The 18494-nt window shown below is 39.0% G+C and overlaps 2 protein-coding genes across 3 annotated transcripts in view; both read right to left on the bottom strand.

Moving 5' to 3' along the window:
* Positions 1 to 3928, bottom strand: part of LOC135252455 (adenylate kinase isoenzyme 5-like) — an 84555-nt gene extending 80627 nt beyond the window's left edge. For both annotated transcript variants that reach the window (XR_010329415.1, XM_064330521.1), the window contains exons 1-2: positions 3553 to 3928; positions 875 to 1061 (exon numbers count right to left, since the gene is read on the bottom strand). Coding sequence is in view for 1 of the 2 variants with exons in the window: in XM_064330521.1 (XP_064186591.1) it covers positions 875 to 1061; positions 3553 to 3612 (247 nt within the window). In the remaining variant the exon portion in view is untranslated. The remainder of the gene's footprint in view (positions 1 to 874; positions 1062 to 3552) is intronic.
* An 8104-nt stretch (positions 3929 to 12032) lies between these two features.
* On the bottom strand, positions 12033 to 17212 carry rabggtb (Rab geranylgeranyltransferase subunit beta). Its single transcript, XM_064330513.1, has 9 exons — positions 17066 to 17212; positions 15652 to 15759; positions 15342 to 15539; positions 15001 to 15106; positions 14588 to 14640; positions 14210 to 14320; positions 13800 to 13925; positions 13227 to 13376; positions 12033 to 12985 (listed from the first exon to the last, which is right to left on the bottom strand). Exons 1-9 carry the CDS (start codon positions 17066 to 17068, stop codon positions 12845 to 12847), a joined length of 996 nt encoding a protein of 331 aa, XP_064186583.1. The 5' UTR covers positions 17069 to 17212; the 3' UTR covers positions 12033 to 12844.
* Positions 17213 to 18494: the final 1282 nt, after the last annotated feature.

Here is an 18494-nt window from a genome sequence, read left to right as displayed (position 1 = left end):
TAATTGCTCACAAGAATGAAACAGAGTTATGATGACCACACATGCCACTTAGGAATACGCCATCAACGTGATTTTCAGAAACCGCCTACCTTGGTCATTTTATGTGGCTTTGTCTTTATAGAGCAATTGTTGGTTTATTTATGGTTTATATCTGCTGACTTTTAATGTATATATTTATATACATTAAATTATACAATGTAATTTAACATAATTCCATGAAAATGACCAAGATATGTGTAATGACATCTGGAGCCCAGATGACATCACAGACTAGTTGATAATTTGAATAGTGCACCAGTGTCTGGGAAAGGAGGCACAACGCAGGCTGGCAGCATGGACTAGGGAAATCCTCCCGTGTCATTTCGGAACCACTACCACCAAGCAAAAAACCTGAACAAAAAATACAATAAACGAACAGCGAGGGCTGGTCCTGCGAAACGTCCTCTGGGCTAAGGGACCAAACTCGCCATCACCAACAGTAAGTGATCTCTCTCTGTGGTGTCCCCCCCAAGCTAACTGCACTACACATAGTTAGGATTGACGATCACACTAATGCATTCACGTAGGGAACAGCATTTGTTTGTTTCCATTCACGTTACGGATCGGTGGCCCAGTGATAGCATAGATTCCCCTAGACAGAGAGTAGCCCTAGGAGCCAGCTGGTCTGTGATGATGATCACTCATTTAATTTAACTTGCTTTTTTTATTCTTTATTCTGTCATAAGGTTAGGCAATGACTAAACTGAATGAGGTGTTCTATTCTGATTCTCAGGGAGTCCTCCAGTTGGAACATTTCATAAATACCTATATGTAACTTTCCCTCTAAAGTTCTATATCAGTTTCATCGCTCCCCAGTTTTTTATTGGAAACTCACCATTTCTGAAGAAGGACCTTCGATATTGGTTTCCGTTAAGAGGGGGCAGGGATTTCTTCTCCTGACCAATAAATGTGTCCCATCTGACTTTGTCTGTTCCTCCCAGCTCTTTGATCTTCTTCAGAGAACTTTCTAGGTACTCAATTGGGTCATCAGGTCGATAGAACATCAAACCTGTCAACAGGCTCTGCAAAAACAATGACTCAATGAGTCATAATTGCTAGGAAACAGTTGTCCCCATCCATCAATCAATCAGTTACAGTAACACCATTCAATCAGTTGAAGATTCTTTGGAAATTAGTAATATCTGGAAGTACTTCTGAAATAAAAATGTGAAACTATTTAAATAGCAAACAGCAAACTCTGTGACAATCTATTCACATTATCAATCTAAAAACAAATTATGAATTATTCATTTGGCATTGTTTCCTTCAAAACACTCTTGATCTTTGAGAAACTGCTCCCTAGGCTCAAGATATAATTTAAGAATAATATCTAAGTATATGTGTATGTACTACTGTGTGTCATGGTTCCTTATTCCGTTTTCTGTGCGGCGTCCTGGGTTGTGCTAATCGACGCCGTTCCGTGCTAATCAGATACTCAGTATCCCTGTTGAGGAAACTGAGTGCTGTTTCAGGTAACTGAGTGTGATAATCTTCAGGACCGCCTGAGGGAGCTCCGTGATTGCTTTTGATTACGCCCGATTGTTTGCACCTGATCGAGAGAGCTTATATACCCTCACGTGAGATCTGTTCTTCGCTTTAGTGTATACTTACGTACACGAAAGCAGGTACAGAGAAAAGCCCTCTTAGAGAAACGGTGGTAAGAAAAAGGTAGAGGATTTTTGAATTTAACTTTTGTTTTGACTAGTAGTAAGACACCTGTCCTACTAGTCACCTAGCTTTAATTCTCTATTTTCCTTAAACGCCTTTTTGCCTGCCTCATTTATTTTTCTTTAGCTTTAGCTCTTCTTCAGACTAGCTTACTGTTCTGTACTTTTCCTAGAAGTTGCTAGCTCACGTTCCTTACCCTTAGTTTCATTCTGCCTGCCGAGACATTTACTTTGTTGTTTGGGATATTTTCCCTTAGAGGTCTGAAGGTTTTTTCTTTTCGTACCCTCACTCAAGTCTCTTACTGAAACCCCCTTTTTGAATTCACTGTAGGTGCGTGTGGTCGTTAACCGTTCCCCACCCTCACACTGGGTATATGAGTCTGCATAATCCTATAATTTTCATTTTCAGAAAATCCTGTTTTTTTATTATTATTTAATTAATTAACGGGTTGATTTAATTATTTTGTCATTTTATGTGGCACCATGGATGTAATTGAAAAGTTGAAGTTTTGAAATTGAAGTTTTGGAGGAATTTGCCAACCAATAATTTAAAATTCCAACAGTTAAACATGTATAGAATTCCTTGCATGAATACCTGGGCAGCTGCACTTAAGGAATGTATTAGAGTTTGCAGAAAACAGTTTGAATTCATTTTTGTTTTTAATTGAATTTTTAATAAGCAGCATGTGTAGAATTGAGTGGTGATTTCTGAGCATTTTGCCTGGTCTTCAAGAATTTAGTTTTCTGAAAACTATTCGATTTTATTATTTTATTATTTTTTATATTAAATTTAAATTAAAAACGTAGCACATGTTTAACATAACTGCCATGTTTTAGTATTGAATACTCCATTTTGAAGTAATGAATACTCAATTTTTTTGTATTTATTTATTTTGTAGTATTGAAAGTGTATTAGTAGTAACTTTATCTGCTGTACATTTGCATCACAATCGGGTTACCGTAAAGAGTAATGTAGACCGCGCACTTAATTTTAAGTTCCGACAGATTGACCAAGCTTTTCAAATGGCATGACCCCAGTCCTTAGCTATTGCTGTAGGTTACCAACCCCCAGCTAACAGTTATAGTCTACAGTTTAATTTGTCGGCTATGTATGCGTATGCATGTCTTTCTCTAGATTTAATTATCTTATGGTTCACACATTTATATGTATTACTCGGCTATTATTAATTACGGATAACAAACCCAGTGCAAAAAGAAATGAGGACTGATGACCACATTTTTTTTTCAGACGGTAAGATGAAAAACAAACACAGTAACAGTAGCAAAAATAATAAGAAAATAAGAAGAACAATTATTCAATTGTTCGCCATATTACAACCATGAGGACCTGAGGCATATCTGTGATTGCTTTCAAAAGTTGACGCTAGCCATTATGAATGGCCATTATTTGCTATGGATGTGTCGTAAATTTATGTAAACGGACATTATTCATATTTGAAAGTTCAAAATACTACTGGTTTCTGGAGCAACCAATGCCTTGATACATTAAATAACACTTTGCTTCTAATTAGTGGTATTTTTTATTAGAAAATACACGTTATAATAATACACACATAAACCCAAAGCTGTCAAGCTATTATTTACCGAACGTAACCAAAACGAATTGCAGTAGCCTAGTAATGTTCCCTATTACGACACGCAAACTCGTAATTCATTTTTAAATAATAAAACTAAAACAGAGATATGGTGAATGTATGCCTCAATGTACTCCTTCATTTTTACAGCTTGTTTTAAGAGCTAATTACAACACTCTTTGCGACTGATCAAGGCTTCGTTTGACTGAAATTCCTCTAAAATAAGACAAAACAGAGCAGAGCTATCTCACCTCAAACAGTTGAGGTATCTCCCTTCTTGTGAGATACTCCTTGGCATCGATGGTATTCATTCCTAACGTGGTTGGATAAACAATTCCCTTTTTCTTTTGAAAATGTTGTTTTATATGCTATTTTTAAAGCTATTTTGAAACACCTATACTTCAAGTCGCACCACGGTTCTTCAGAAAATTATCCTGATTGAAAACGAACGATTTCGCCTCCGCTTTATTGGTCTCCTTGAGACATGTTGCTTTTACATGGACAAGTTAAATAACTAACAATAACGTCACATCTGGACGACAAATTCAGTGAAAGTGGGATGTGAGCTCAGCTACAGTGACTCTGACTAATCTGAGGGGGTAGTGGAGGGACACAGGAGCTTCGTAGATGACTTCGAGTTATAACGACGCTTCACAAGAGCATTAATTTCCTAGATCGTTACAAATGGTTAGATAACAAGTACGCTGGAAAAATGAAATGTATCATAAATATGTCACTGCAATTCAGATTTGTTTATTCTGCAGAGCTTGGTTCGTGTCATTTTTCATTTTTTAAATAATATATAATACCCACCCCCATCTTTCATTAGCAAATATGATGTCTCAGTTTAATATTAGCGCATGTAAATGCATAAACTTTCAGAACAACCAAACTTTGAATCAGATCAGAAAAGCTCTACCCCTCTCTGCTGGTCAAACTTGAATGTTGTCAAACCGGCCAGCTGTCATCCAAGAACCCAAGAGATATGAAAAAATATCTTCGTGTATTTTTGAATGCATGAAAATTCCTATATTTAGGGTTATGTGGTTGACCCATGGAGGAAAATGTTGGAATTTTATGTCCCACTCTCTCCTCAGGTACTTTTCCTGGAAGATCTCAAAATTAAATTAACCCCCAGTATTCAGTAAATGTTTGCTATTGGAATAAACTGCTGCAATGAAAACCATAATTGAAAGGCTGGAGTGTAGTCTGGAAGGCCTACAATGCAGTATGACTGGGCTATAGGTAGTATTCCCCTTGAGAAAACCAAAGCACAACTTCATCATGGATTCACCACAGCGCGTAATATGGCCGCAGATAATGTACAGTAGCTTATTTGTGAGCAAAGGAATGTTGAATTGTGTGTAAAGTTTCCTTTCTCTTCTGGGTTGAAGGGAAAGGGGTTCATAATATTGGATAAAAATAATCATTAATAAAAACAAGGAAATAAACATGTCATATAGTGTTTGTTTGTTTTTTTGTTTGTTGTTTTTCATAATTCTGGCCTTAGAAGTTCCATTAAGAGAAATCAACAATGAAAATAATGCTGAGCTATTTTGCAGTTAAGTGAATTGTAGTTAACTGAGTCCAGTGAAAGATTCATTTATAACAGATATTAAGATAAATATTAAGCTTTATGCTTGCAATGCTCTAGCTTCATCCTGTCAAAAGGAAAACTGAGTCTGTTTGCATTGACTCCAAATCGTATTCGTACTGTTTGTTAATAGCGACAAAAAGCTGTAAATGATATTGGCTTTTTGGCAATGAAATACACAGATGACTGTTAGTTTTATCTTCTGAGCATCTTCAGGGAGGTGATGTGCACCTGCTGAGTCTGGTGAAAGCAAAGAATAACTAAATACATAAATATATACTAGCAGGGTTCAAATTATGTGGGAGCCCGGGTCCAGTCATAGTAACAAAGGCATCTGGTAAATTACAGATGTTTGAATTTGCTGGTTGTTCTCAGTAAGGACTTTATTCTTGCAACCCTTCCGAGCCTGTTTGAATGGAGTTCGCATGTTGGTTGACTTTGAGACTTGGTGACCTGAAGAAGCAACTAAACTCTGCATTTCTTGATCTGTAATTCTTGCCTGGGAGTTATTCTTGCCTGGGAACAACATGTACCTTTGTTATCTTCCAAATTTGCAACTGCTCCAGATGCTTGAAACTTCTGATTATTGCCCTTACAGCGCTCAGTGGTATATTTAATGATGTATTATTTGTTCTCATTATCTGATTTGTGTAGCTGAAGAACAATCTGTTCTTTTGATTTTTCAGTGTCTTTGTGATGAATGCCAGAGGACTTTTATGTGTTTGTTACCCTGCTGTTATCTCCTAGTGAAGCAGAAGAGATAGAGGCCACAATACAGTTCCTTAAGACTTCAGTGAGCTTTCTCCCACAGTCCAAAGACATGCAGGTAGGCTAATTGGAGACGCTAAATTGCCCATAGGCATAATTTGGTTATTAAATGCCAAAATGTCAGTACTGACATCTTGAAAATTAAACTCATGAAAAATGACAAAAGGTTTCCTGCATTCAACATTCCAGTCTAATTTGTTGTCAGTGTTACTGTATCTGTATGCATTCATTTTTTTTAAAAGTACATGTTATAGAAGCAACAGCAATGGCCTGAAGCTTTCCTCTCTTCTCTCTAGCCTAGGTAAAAGATGTGCTTTCATATGGAAGGGACAATTGTGTGATTAGGAGGCCTTAGGTGACATTACACCCCTTCATTAGAGGACTGAGGCTTCCGATGAGTCTAGTTTGTCACACGTGCTGCTGGTTGAGACACCGAAGCAGAGGCTTATAACACAATTTGAGGCAGCATTCAGGGGCTCATCTGTGACAAAATTCAGAATGATCATCAATTTAAGCCAGAGCCTCGGGCTGTAGTGTCACAATGTGGGCATTGCAAGTTAAATGCACTGAATTTGGCAACAAGCTTTTAAGGATGTCTTTATTGGATGTCGGCTTTTTTTTTTTTTTTTTTGGTCTTTTTTTTATCGTAATGCATTGTTAAATTGTCAGATGAATTAAATCCATATGCACCAGGCGGATGCTGTTTTACTTGTTCCCTCAAACACATGGTTTTTGGTGGATTTTAGACTTCCATCCATTTCCCTTTCCTTCCTCTGAGTCTCTCCATATTAGTTCAACTGTTTTGATAAACATCAAGTCTATGATTAGCCACTTGGTTGTGCCTTTGGAGTGCCTATGGGGACCTCTGGAGGACAACCATTGAAATACAAGTTGAAATCTCCACAGGTCACATGGTTGAAACAAACTTGTGGCCCTATCTATGATGCTTTATGCAATGGGTAGCTCCCCCCAGAGAAATACTTACAAAAAGATAATTGTGAGATAAGACATTTAAAAGAAGAGATGTTTCATTTATATATTTATGCTAAATAAGTAGTATTGTGAATACATAAAGCATTAAAAATAAGATCTATTATTATTATTATTATTATTATTATTATTATTATTATTATTATTGAACGCACAACGAGTTTTGAATATGGCGCACTCGAAATTCCTCTTTATTATATTGCAAGGCTAAATATTCGAGGCTGAGATGCAGGAGGGCGACAGTTTCATGGAAACCGATGATGTCACTGACACGACGCCTCCTTCCAACTCGTTTGTTTCAATGAATATTCAATCTCAACTAGTTAATGCACAGTCTAGGTTTGTACTTAGTATAGATTCTGACTGCTAACCGAGGTCATGGAACGGAAAAAGAAATTAAAATGTGGTATGCTCACCTATGGAGAAATGAGCGAGGGCACAGTGAAAGCTCACTTTAAGAATGCATACGAAGTTAAAAGATATGCGACTGACAAGAGGCTTATCGAGAAGGATCTCACCCATTCAATGCTCGTAATAAATCGAGCGATACGGGACATTAAAGAGACATTGGGAGAAATAACAAAAACCAGCGGATACTGTCACCAAGCACGGACGCCTTCTCGTATGTCTGTAAGTGACGCCTCTTGTTCCAGTCTCTCAAATAACCTGTTGCCACATCAATTTTCGGAAGAAGCAGTAAAATATTCCAAGCGCATCAACGTAATGTCTGGCTCGGAAAGTATAGTTTGTCGTAAAAACAATGGAAATATCGTGAAGCAACCTCACGGGTGTACAGTGACAAGCAATTCGCCGGATTCAGGATATCAGTGCTCCAATTTCAGAGAGGAAAGATACACGCCAGGTGGCATGAGTGTCTCACCCAGTCAAAGTTGTGGCATCTGCCCAAGTCCAAAAAACTTGCAAGAAAAAGACTTTCTAACTTTTAGAGGGAGAACGCCAACTTGTTTCGAAAGAAGTGTGTCGCGTCCGTGTAAAGGACGCTGTTCTACAGCTGTAACTTTCCATGCAGGCACAAGTAGGAGCGATTCAGAAACATCAGGGGCCAGGCAGTGTCCTACCCCGAAACTGCTATCAGAATATAACGGTGATCTCATAGATCCCGATTCGACCGTGTTCTCTGAACCTGTAATTACATTTCACGGAGATCCGACGAAGAGAAGCGAACCCGTGACACATATGAATGAATCGGACACAGTGAAAACGACGCAATACATTTCATCGAAAATGACACCGAAAGCACGCGGTCTGAGTCACCAGATGGAGTTGCTCTCTGAAAACCCTAGCCCTATTGCAAATCAAAGCCAGCTGGCTGAAACACCTTTAAAGCACAATCCGGCTCAAAAGAATATTCGATACTCAAGAACGAGTAATTTGCGGTCTAAATCAGCAGCGAGTATGAGTTACACGAATTGTGTCAGCGACCAGAAAGAATTTAAACCTGGGACACCAAAGTCCTCAGGAAACACAGGTTGCAGCAGGCAGACAGACAACCCACGGCGGTTGCGAGAGGTTTTAGTCGGAGCGCCTGCTTACTCTTTCGGTACCTGGGACAGCGCCAAGGTGATAATGTCGAAATCGGCCATTCAGAGGAACCTCAAACTAATGACTTTGGAATACAATAAACCCAGAAGCATGATACACCTGGAGAAAGAAAGGCAAACACGTTTGCATAGCCAGGTCATAGCTTTTGTAAACCTGCTGTTTATGGATTGTAAAAACACTACAGAAAAGTAACATTATGTAGCCAAAAGTACTGTGCACCAGCAACTGCCCTAAATGAATACCACAAGCTGAATTATGTTTCATAGCATTTGTTGTCGTTTTCCTTTAATTGTCTGTTTAATTTGGGATTCGGAAAATTCAGTAAAGCGTATGTTTGCATTGGTTACTTGTATGTATGTGGCGCACTTGCTTTCACCATGTCCCCATGGTGGTGATGCATACATGAAAAACAAGGAATATTCCCAGGTTGGAGTTGTGTAATATTGCATGTCATGGCGTTACCTATTTAGCCTGTCATTTAAAATTTTCAAACGGTTAATATGTGTTACGTATATCCAGGGTTTAAATTTGGATTTGTAAGGCAGGGGAGCCCTGGTATATGTAAATGCTGCACTTTTGCATATACTGGGGAGTGTGGGGCTGCCATTTCACTCTGAACACAGAACCATTAAAGTTATTCATAGCCCCCTCATTAATAATGTATGTGTTGTGTGATAGGCTGTCAGTGGAATCAGAGCCAGTTAGGTTTGGTTGAAAGCCTGGGCATTTGTTGGAAAAGTTCCAGTGGGCAGATCAGACTAAGATTCACTTGTATCAGTGTGTGGGCAAGAACCAAGTATGCAGGGCAAAAGCCCTGTCAAATGACACCCCCTCCCCGAACCCCAGTGGAATATAAATATTACCCCTGTGCTCTTCATAGGAAACTGAGTTGCTCAGGACTTGCATTCCCTGTCATCTGTTCAGAAAATAATTGGGAGCAAGCAGTTCCTTTGCAGCAAAACAAAAGTGACAGATGTCGCCAGGGGCCAAAATGCGGTAAATATGATCTAGTGTCAGCCGACAGTAATGAAGCCCTACGGGGCTCTGCAGTAGCTTAACAACCATAGCCTTTGTCTCAGCTGCTGTCATTGTGTGAAACAGCTCTCTCGTGACAGAAAGCATGTTCTTTGCTGTTTGTGTGTGTGTGTGTGGGTGTGGAGCGCGCACACTAAATTAATCAGGAAAACAAAAGGATAGTGTGTGAATTCTATTTCCTTCTCATTTTCTTTATATTTTGAATCCTGAAGATAAAACACATGCCTTTCTTCAATATAAACATTTATCTAATGTCTGCTATTATGTTGATGTAAAGGGAGGTTATCTCGAGCAGACTGCTATATCCAATAGCTACATTTCTATAAGTATGTTGAATCAAATTAATTTTGAAGCAGTGACAACACCATCACTTCAGTCCAAGTTCAAATTGCTTTATCAAGGAAAAGTGGCATCATGTTAGTCAAATGAGTGTCACATTTTTTATTTGCGATGGCTTTATTTAATAATTCACAGAAGAGAATGGGATGTTTTTTATGCTGAAGAGCGTTCCTCCCAGTCATTCAGGCACTCATTCTCAGTCTAGTGACTTTTTAATGCAGCCAGTGATTTTTAAATTGGACTTTTATGTGAACATTGCAGACTTCCATTAAATGAGCCACACACGATCTGTGGAATGAATTACCAGTACTGTAATTTAAGAGACATATGCATTAATACATCATTCAGATTAAATTAACATCTACTGGTAACCACATGCTGTTGCCCAATCCATTCTTATTCACTTAAGTTGGCCGTATGGACACAATGAGCTGCCAAGGGCTACTCCGTGACACACATCTTTCAATGACAGATCCTGCTGTGTCCAAAACAATGGCCACCCTGGGGGCTTTTCTCAAGGTTAAAACATTTAGCGTATGGTTAATACCTATATCTAGGTTTCAGTGCTGTCGAACAAGAAAACATGGAATGGAATATTACCACAGGCATTCCATGAAGAGGTGTCTAGATACATTTGGCCATATAGGTCTTAGTATTACTGGGATATTGTAAATAAAAAATAGTGTAAAAAAACTCCCCAGCGGGAGGAAAAACACTCAAACGATAGTGAGAGAGAAACTCCCCAATGGAAAGAAATCTCAGCAGGAACACAGCTATAGAGGGGGAGCCCATCCTCCACAGGCAAAATCAATGTTGTAGTAAAGATAGAATGAATGGTAACAAATGTATTGATGGATCTATCAGAGCAAATAATCAAAGGGTTGGACAGGTTACAGTCTGAGGTATTAAAACAGCTGGTAAAATATACAGTCAAATCAGAGAAATTTAATATGCCGTTTAGTGGAGCAGGGTGATGCATCTAGGCCTCCAGGTTGCATCATGGAATGGGCTTGAACCAGGAGAGGGACGGGCTTTAGTCAGGGGACTGGACGTCTGATTGTTGCATCATTGTATTTTACTTCTATGCCACTGTGCTCATGTGCATTTAATCTGTACTGTGTCAGTACAACACCAGAAACCCAGTAGCTAATTGTAGTGTCTTGAAGACAAATATTTGCGAAATTAAAAATGTTACCTTTACCCCTCATTAAATGAAAACCTAGTATATTTTTTCTTGATGGCTTTTTAGGCATCCCGTGCAGTGAAAAGGTATTCGTCCCCTTCTTGATTAATCTATTATTATTATTAATATGCAATAACAGAGGAAATCAGGATGGGGGCAACGTTTAGATAAATTGTTAACCTTTGAATTAATTATGTTATTTAAAGAGGGTCTGAGCAAAAAACTTCTGGCATGACCTACAGGTGACCTAATTTATGTATTTTTTTTCATAAAGTAGCTTTAATGTGGGCAGCTACTTCGCTTTAGTTAACTCTTTTTCTCGTATTGATATCTGTGCTGTAGCCACACTGATGGCCGAGGTAACATATTTCCCAGAATTCCACCAATCAATGAACAGAGATGCAGTGATAATTCAGCAAATATTGGCAATTTTATGAGAATGAATTTAATTTATTTATGTAGGCCTGCTGCTCAGATATGTGAGCAGTATTCTAAGTGCAATTTGTAATGTAGGCCCAATTATAATCTTATTAATTTAACGGATATGTCCTGGCCAACCTGTTAGTAACTTAGTTTCCAACCCATGGAATATACTTTTAAACTTTACTTTTAAGTTGTCTGGTATGCAATGAACTCTGAAAATGACTGTGTTTAATATTTTCATATCCCTGCCTTGCAGATGGAGTTATCATCAGATAGCAGTGCTAGAGAGAGGACCGGGAAAAACAAGCTACACTTGCAAGGCTGGCCTTGGGAATTGCTCCCATCTCACTGATCACAAATACAGCCAGGTGCTTGGTACTTAAAATGTCAAGCAGGTCCACTTCCTAAAAACTTCAATTATATAAAACCCTTATTTCACGAAAGACTGTAAAATGCATTAAGGATGATTTCCACATTAAGTGAAAATTAGGGTCATTCCAACTGTAATGAATCCACCGCATTAATGTCTTTTGTATTATTTCTTAATGGATTTAAGCACTTTGAAGGACCTTTTTTCCCACAAACATTTGGAAACATAAAGTAATAAGGTAAATGAATTAACCATTTCATTCATGTTGCAAAGTTAATGTGTCGCTCACAAAAGTGTAGAGAATTGTATTTTGTAAGCAGGTGGGAACTACTGACTTGTGCTCAAACAGGAAATATGAGTCCCCAAGAAGTGCCTGATAATTCATATAGTCAAAAGGTAAATATATGTGAAGAAATGAAAGATTTTTCATCTATTAGAAGAACTGAATAATGATTAAGCTACTGAATACAATACATACGTTTATTGACTGAATAAAGGAAACACATGACAATAGTGCCACTGTCAAGCTCCATGGACTAGGATTAAAAAAAGATACAGGGGATAAGACGATTAAAAATAAAACTGGCTTGCATTTACAAGGCTGAGACTTCAAATAAAAGTCAAGGGAGCATATATTGTTGAATAACCCCCTGCCCATCTAACAAAGGCTACAGTGAAAGTTTGATATTAAGTGTGAATCTGTAACCCTAGATAAATATGACATTCTGGATACAACAATATTTAAAATCTACAAGTGCAAGCTTCATCCGACCATCCAATAAACCATTCCAATGTCACTGCTGGTCTTTACACAAACATGTGTGCAAAAGATCAAAAAGGACATAATCGTACATAGTCATAATTATGGTGCATGTGTGAATGTATATCCATACATCACATTATTGTACTTGAATTTGCATATTAGATTTTCTAAAATGCTGAGAACTATATTGATTTTTTCTTTTAAATCACTGTCAAGTTGTATGCCATCGAAACCGCATGCTTGTTCCATGTTATAATCATTTTTCACTCTTTTCACAAACACTGCTCTTTTTAAATAAACATCTTTACTTTTTTCCCTAGCAAACAATGGAGCATTACACATTTTCCCTGTGCAGTGACCAGCTACAACAGGAACCCATCTCATCCTGCAGTTAGCTGAAGGGGTACAGGATCTCAGCTACATGGTAACCACCTGTTGTCTCATGTGTTACACTCTGACCCCTGGCCTGGTGTTCTAGGCCTGGCCAGCAGCGTCGTGGAACGGAGGTAGAGGAGTTAGTTCAGGATTTCGGGGTGCAGGCCAATCCTTTGGAGGACGTCCTCTGGCATACAGAACACTGGGTTTACGGCCTTTATCTGCTCATCTCCCAGTAGGGACAGGCCCGCAATGCCAAACAAGGTGTGGAACGGGTCCACCTGGAGTCCATAGGAAAACAGGACATGCTTAGTAAACCACTACAAACAATTTCCACCATGGTTTTGAGTCACAGGGTTTAAAAATCATTTCATTTTGCTTGTTATTAAAGTAAATGATGTAAAAAAAATAAATAAAATAAAAACAAGGTAATGAACCTTCTCAAGGATGTCAAAAGCCTGCTTACAGAGCAGTGGTAAGCAGAAAGAATGGAGAAAGGAAACAGGTAGGGGGATCACTTGCCATATCGCCAGGCCGGTCAGCAAAGCCACCCGTCTCCTCATCTTGGCACGCCAAGATGAAGGAACGCAACTTGCTTTTGTCGATCCAGTGGATTCTGCCAATGATTTTCAGGGAGGCCAACACCCACCAGGAATAACAGACATCAGGTAGCTGCAGTTTGAGAAATGAGAGATGCTTACAGAATATGGCCTTCTGTTCATCTGCACCATATACCACCAATCAAAGCACAACAATTAACTACATTTAACAAATGTTACTTTTAAGCACTGTGACAACCCACATTGTCTTAAGATTTCAGACCCTTTTCACATAAATTAATCATTTTTAATCATTTTCCTGCCACTGGAAAAAATCCCCAGCAGATATCATGATCCCATCTGTGACACACATCAGATATTCTATATTTCTTAGCCACTAAGTGATTACATTCATAGTTGTACCAAAGTTCGCATCTTTCCCTATAGATGGACTGTAGACAGGATGTGTACAAAGCATTTTACCGATGTAAAAAGAAGCAGCTACTCCTGTACTCAGTTATGTTGATTTTAGGTATTCTCTCTACGAGTACATTACCTTTTCTGGACGTCCATTGAGTCCTCCGGACGGAAGCTGCCTCTCACACAGCCACCAGCCCAGCAAGTCTGCATTGACCTGGTGTAGCTGCCCTGTGATGGAGAGGAACCCTGTACAGCAGTAGATCTGAAACAGCCAGGACAATGAACACACCCTGTAAATGTTTTAACATTGTGAGAGGTAGAGACAGTGCCCAAACTGAAATTTGAACATGACGACAGAAAAGGGCATGAGTTGATTGACTTGTATTGTGAAATTCTGACTCCCTGACTTCTCAAAAAATGTGCTCCCGGCATCTCATAACCACATTGTTAAGTAACCCTGAAATTACCAAAACAATCTCTTACGGAGAAGGGACATAGACATTCATCCGACTCTCATGTTTCAGAGGTTAGGCAGGGAGACAGTACCTGACCAGCGTGAGACTCTGAACCCGGTCTGCAGCCAAATCCACCGTCAAAGTTCATACACGATAGAACAAACTCTACTGCTCTATCCACATTTATTGCATCCAACTTGCCCTGAAAGACAAAGAACTGAATTATGTACTGCAGTGTGGACTGAGGGACTAAATCCCATGTTGTTATTGACATACTGGTATAACCTAGAAACTTAGGTTTGAAAGTATCCTCGCTTCACAGTTTTTGATGATAAAAATAAAATAAAGAATATTCCATTAGTATCATTAAAAACACTATTGCGTTGCCATCTTTTCTTTATTTTTGTGGCCCATGGGTAGTTAAGATATCTACAACTCATTTTATAGATGGGTGAAAAAATATTCATACCAGCAATGCCAGAGTTGCTACTGCACAGAAGGAAAATCGTGTATCTATTTCACCTGTCAAGAAAAAACATACAATGTTTAGACATGTGAACATTTACTTCGTAACTGCCCAATTCTGAAGAATCATGACTGAATAAAAACAAATTAAAAGCATGCTGTGATTTGAGCAAAAAAAAAAAAAGACCTGTGTAATTCCACATGCAACGCCACTGGGTTTGCAATTAAATAATGTAACAGGAACAAACACCATGCTGAAAAAACATTAGGCTAACAAGAAAAAAAAAACACTTTTTAAAACATTTACATGATACACAAACATGCTGTAAACACAATATCTTTAACACCACTTTAAAACTGCATGTCATAAGAACAGTCAAGATACGAGCTGCAATCCAAGCCTTGCAATAAAATTACCCCATTTGTCCCCAGCGAAAGATCCATCTTCCTGCTGCAGTCCTTTCACATACTCAACCACCTTATTAACATCTATTACACTGAGGTCATTGTACAATGAAAGGATCTGGGGGAGAAAAAATATATAAAATCAGGGAAATTTAGACCCATGTCCATGTTTTGTGCAATCACAACACATCTCACTGTTCTTTCTTATATGTGCTGAGCAGAAGGGTAATGCCTTACTGTGGCAAAATTAATCAAAAACTCAAGTATGCAGAAAAATCTACTAGACACAACACAACCTGACCTGTTCTTAGCATTCAACCTTGGAAAGATGAACAGGGCTCTCCCTTTCTCACCTGCACAGCGCTCAGAGTGTACAGTAAGTGGGGGTCATGGCCAATGCTAGCGCTAACGCCACCGCACTCATGCTGGCACGCCCTGATGAACGTAGTGATCTCCTCCCTGTTCATGCGGTGCAGCTGCCCCATCAGGTCCATCACAGTCAGGCCCCAGTAAATGCCACTCATCCGCAGATATTCCGATAAGGTGTATTCCTGCGGGAGAGGAGTCGGGCATCCAAAAACAACGTTATCGAATGGGCTACCGAGCTGAATCGTGAATGTTAATACAGACAAATAAGCAATGGGCTATAGACTCTGTGCTTACATAGTCATCCTTCTTGGAGCCGTAAGCTGCAATGTAGTCTGCATGCTTGTCCAACAGAAGTGTGTTTGGTGCATCAGGTTTTAAAACTACATCTTTTACTTGGGTCCCCTGGAAAAAAAAGAGGGTAAATGATAAAAGAAACATTAATTTTGTTGCACTGCACTGCAGCATCCATCATCAAAACCACAAGACAAAAATGAAAACAAGAGGTTGATGTTGCCTCTGTGATGTATTTTTATCTTGTTATGCTTTGCAACCAAGTGACTCAATATCTGCCAAATAAATAAGATCAACTACAAATAAACAAAGAAAATCAATCAATCAATTGAAATCAATAAAAGTTCAACTGCTGGATATATTAACTACACAGACTATCAGAACAAACAACCAAAGTATGCAGACATACTGGAGCAACAAGCTCTAGCATTGCGGTTTTGCTGGTAGATGCTTGTTTTCATACGTTTGATCAGTGCAGCTGACACAAATCACAGTTCATAGTTTCCTCATAGCTGACATCATCAGCACTCTATCTGATGTTAAATAGTTCCAAAACTCAGTCCAGGGGATAGACTGTATATGCTGGTATAGGTCACAGCCAATTTCTTGATCAGTGAAGGTCGTTGAAAACATACGTTAAAGCTTCCTTAATTATTCCATAACCTTATTGTTTACATTCCTGTTTGTGCTATTGCCATTTGCTCAGTTATTAAACCCTCCATTTTTAGTGACCAGCAATCGGGACACTGTAAACGTCACTCGTCAGTTTATAATCCAATCAAATAAAAAATGTAACCTATTGCAAACAGGTTCAGTTGTCATACACGCTCGAGAAAATAAAAGCAACTAATCTAACGGTAGCTAATATGTATTCACCATGGCAGCCACCGCTTAGATTTCATCGCTATCTTCGATACCAGTCAATACAGCCCATTTGCCTAGCAATCTAACTTGTAGGAGGATAAATTAAACTTTCCCCTTGGTCAATACGATTAGCATGAACAACTGTCAACTTGTCAGGCTAGTGTGCCAAAGCAGGTCAGCTAACGTTAGCTTGCAAGCATGTTAGCTGCATGGAAGCTAGTCAGCCGTTCGCTCTGTTGGTTAGCTTCTGATTGCTCGCTAGTTAACAAAACATTTATTATGAAACACTACTAATTAAAATAAAGTCAATGTAAGAACAGTGTCGAACGTTAAGTTGGGCCCCATTTTATGTCAGACACGATTCATTCTCGATAAGCTTGCATCACCACCGAGTAAAGATAATAGCTAGGCTAGCTAATTGTTATCCAACAACTAAGAAGCTCAATCTAACAGTTTCCATTAAAAACATACACTTTTCTTCAGTTGTAGATACGTAATTACAAGTAATCTTGTCTTTCAAAAAAGATAAAATAGCACTTTTGTGCGCACTTGCCATTCTAGGGAAACGCCCGGATCTATCCTCTTACTATCCTCCTTCTGCTTCTTTCAATGAAATTACTGGTCCCTCCTGCTGCACACACCTCATAAGCACAACACAGCGCTGTCATGCAAAATATTCTTCTTCTTCTGCTTCCTACGCTTTTTCTTCTTCTAGTAAAACCGTTTTTGTGAATTACCGCCACCTATTGGCCTGGAATGTGACGCAGTAGATTTGACAGAAGAAAAAAAAACAATTCTTCCAACTAAACCAGTTTTCTTTAGAAAGCTGATGATGCAACCAAATATTTTGTCTGATGAGTTCTCTTGAAAACCTTCGATTGATATACTGTTTTCCATTCCTCAATGATAAAAATAAGTTTGTTCTTTACGGTATGCTTTACGTCAAAATAATGTGTTTTATTGATTCTGGTTCATTACAGTGTATGCATTTTCCTGTAGGATGCTTACCTATTTTAAACAATGTATAATTGAGTCCTATGACTAATTCTTAAGCGGGTTGTAATGTTTTCTTCTTTCTGATCCCAGCCGTCACTCTCCCAGCACCAGCGTGTTTTTCCCATTCTATGCAAGTGTCTGCTTTCCCCCATTGTCCCAGTGTTCTTGCCAGATTTTGTGCATATGAAATTTAATATAAACCTTAGCCTCAGCTTTACCCATTAGAACATGTAGGTCTACATTTTGGGGCCTAACGGTGAAGCCACACTGTGTGAGGCGACGCCGCCTGGTGCCGCTCCCGTGTCCCACAGTCCGCCGTTTGTGGGTGTGTTACATATTTTTGACAGACAGTTGTGTACCTAGATCTGAAATATGTTAGTCAGCTGCCTAGCGAGGCTGTCTAATGTCTAGCTAGTGAGTAACAACCAACAACAAAAACATTGTCTTGTTGGGGATGGATCCATTCCCTGTACAGACATGGTTGCTCGAAGGGCTCGAATCACACGTCCATCACACGTAAGGGAGATTTTATGTACTCCACTGTCATAGAGTCTGTGGAGACAACCATTGATGATGTTTGCCCGTTCTTCTCCGCTCATGCCATCGATCAGGAAATTTCCATGACTCATTAATGGCCACAACCATGAGCACCATGACATCTTTAGCAACTGGCAAAGAGTCATCTACAATGCCAGAGCCAATGTCCACATACCCTTGGAACTTCCCATCTGCATATTGCATGTGCCTTCTAATCGCCTTCTCATCAACCATTAGGGCACACACTGTTTCCTGTCTTTTTTTCTTTCTTGCCTTGTGTCCGTCCCTGAAGAGAATCAAAAGCCGACATTGTGAGTCCTGGCTCTGCGTTGATGCTGCTGTACTAAGATCTAATTGTCCAAAGGCTTGACAATGCCAATTCCAAGTTCTCTCTCACATACTGGTAAGCTTTGGCTAAGTAGAAATGCAGTCATCACAAATGTTTGTTT

The sequence above is a fragment of the Anguilla rostrata genome, chromosome 4 (genome assembly GCF_018555375.3).
Source record: "Anguilla rostrata isolate EN2019 chromosome 4, ASM1855537v3, whole genome shotgun sequence".
Taxonomy (NCBI): Eukaryota; Metazoa; Chordata; class Actinopteri; order Anguilliformes; family Anguillidae; genus Anguilla; species Anguilla rostrata.
Note: the sequence above shows the minus strand (reverse complement) of the source record. Positions and strands in the feature narration are given on the sequence as shown.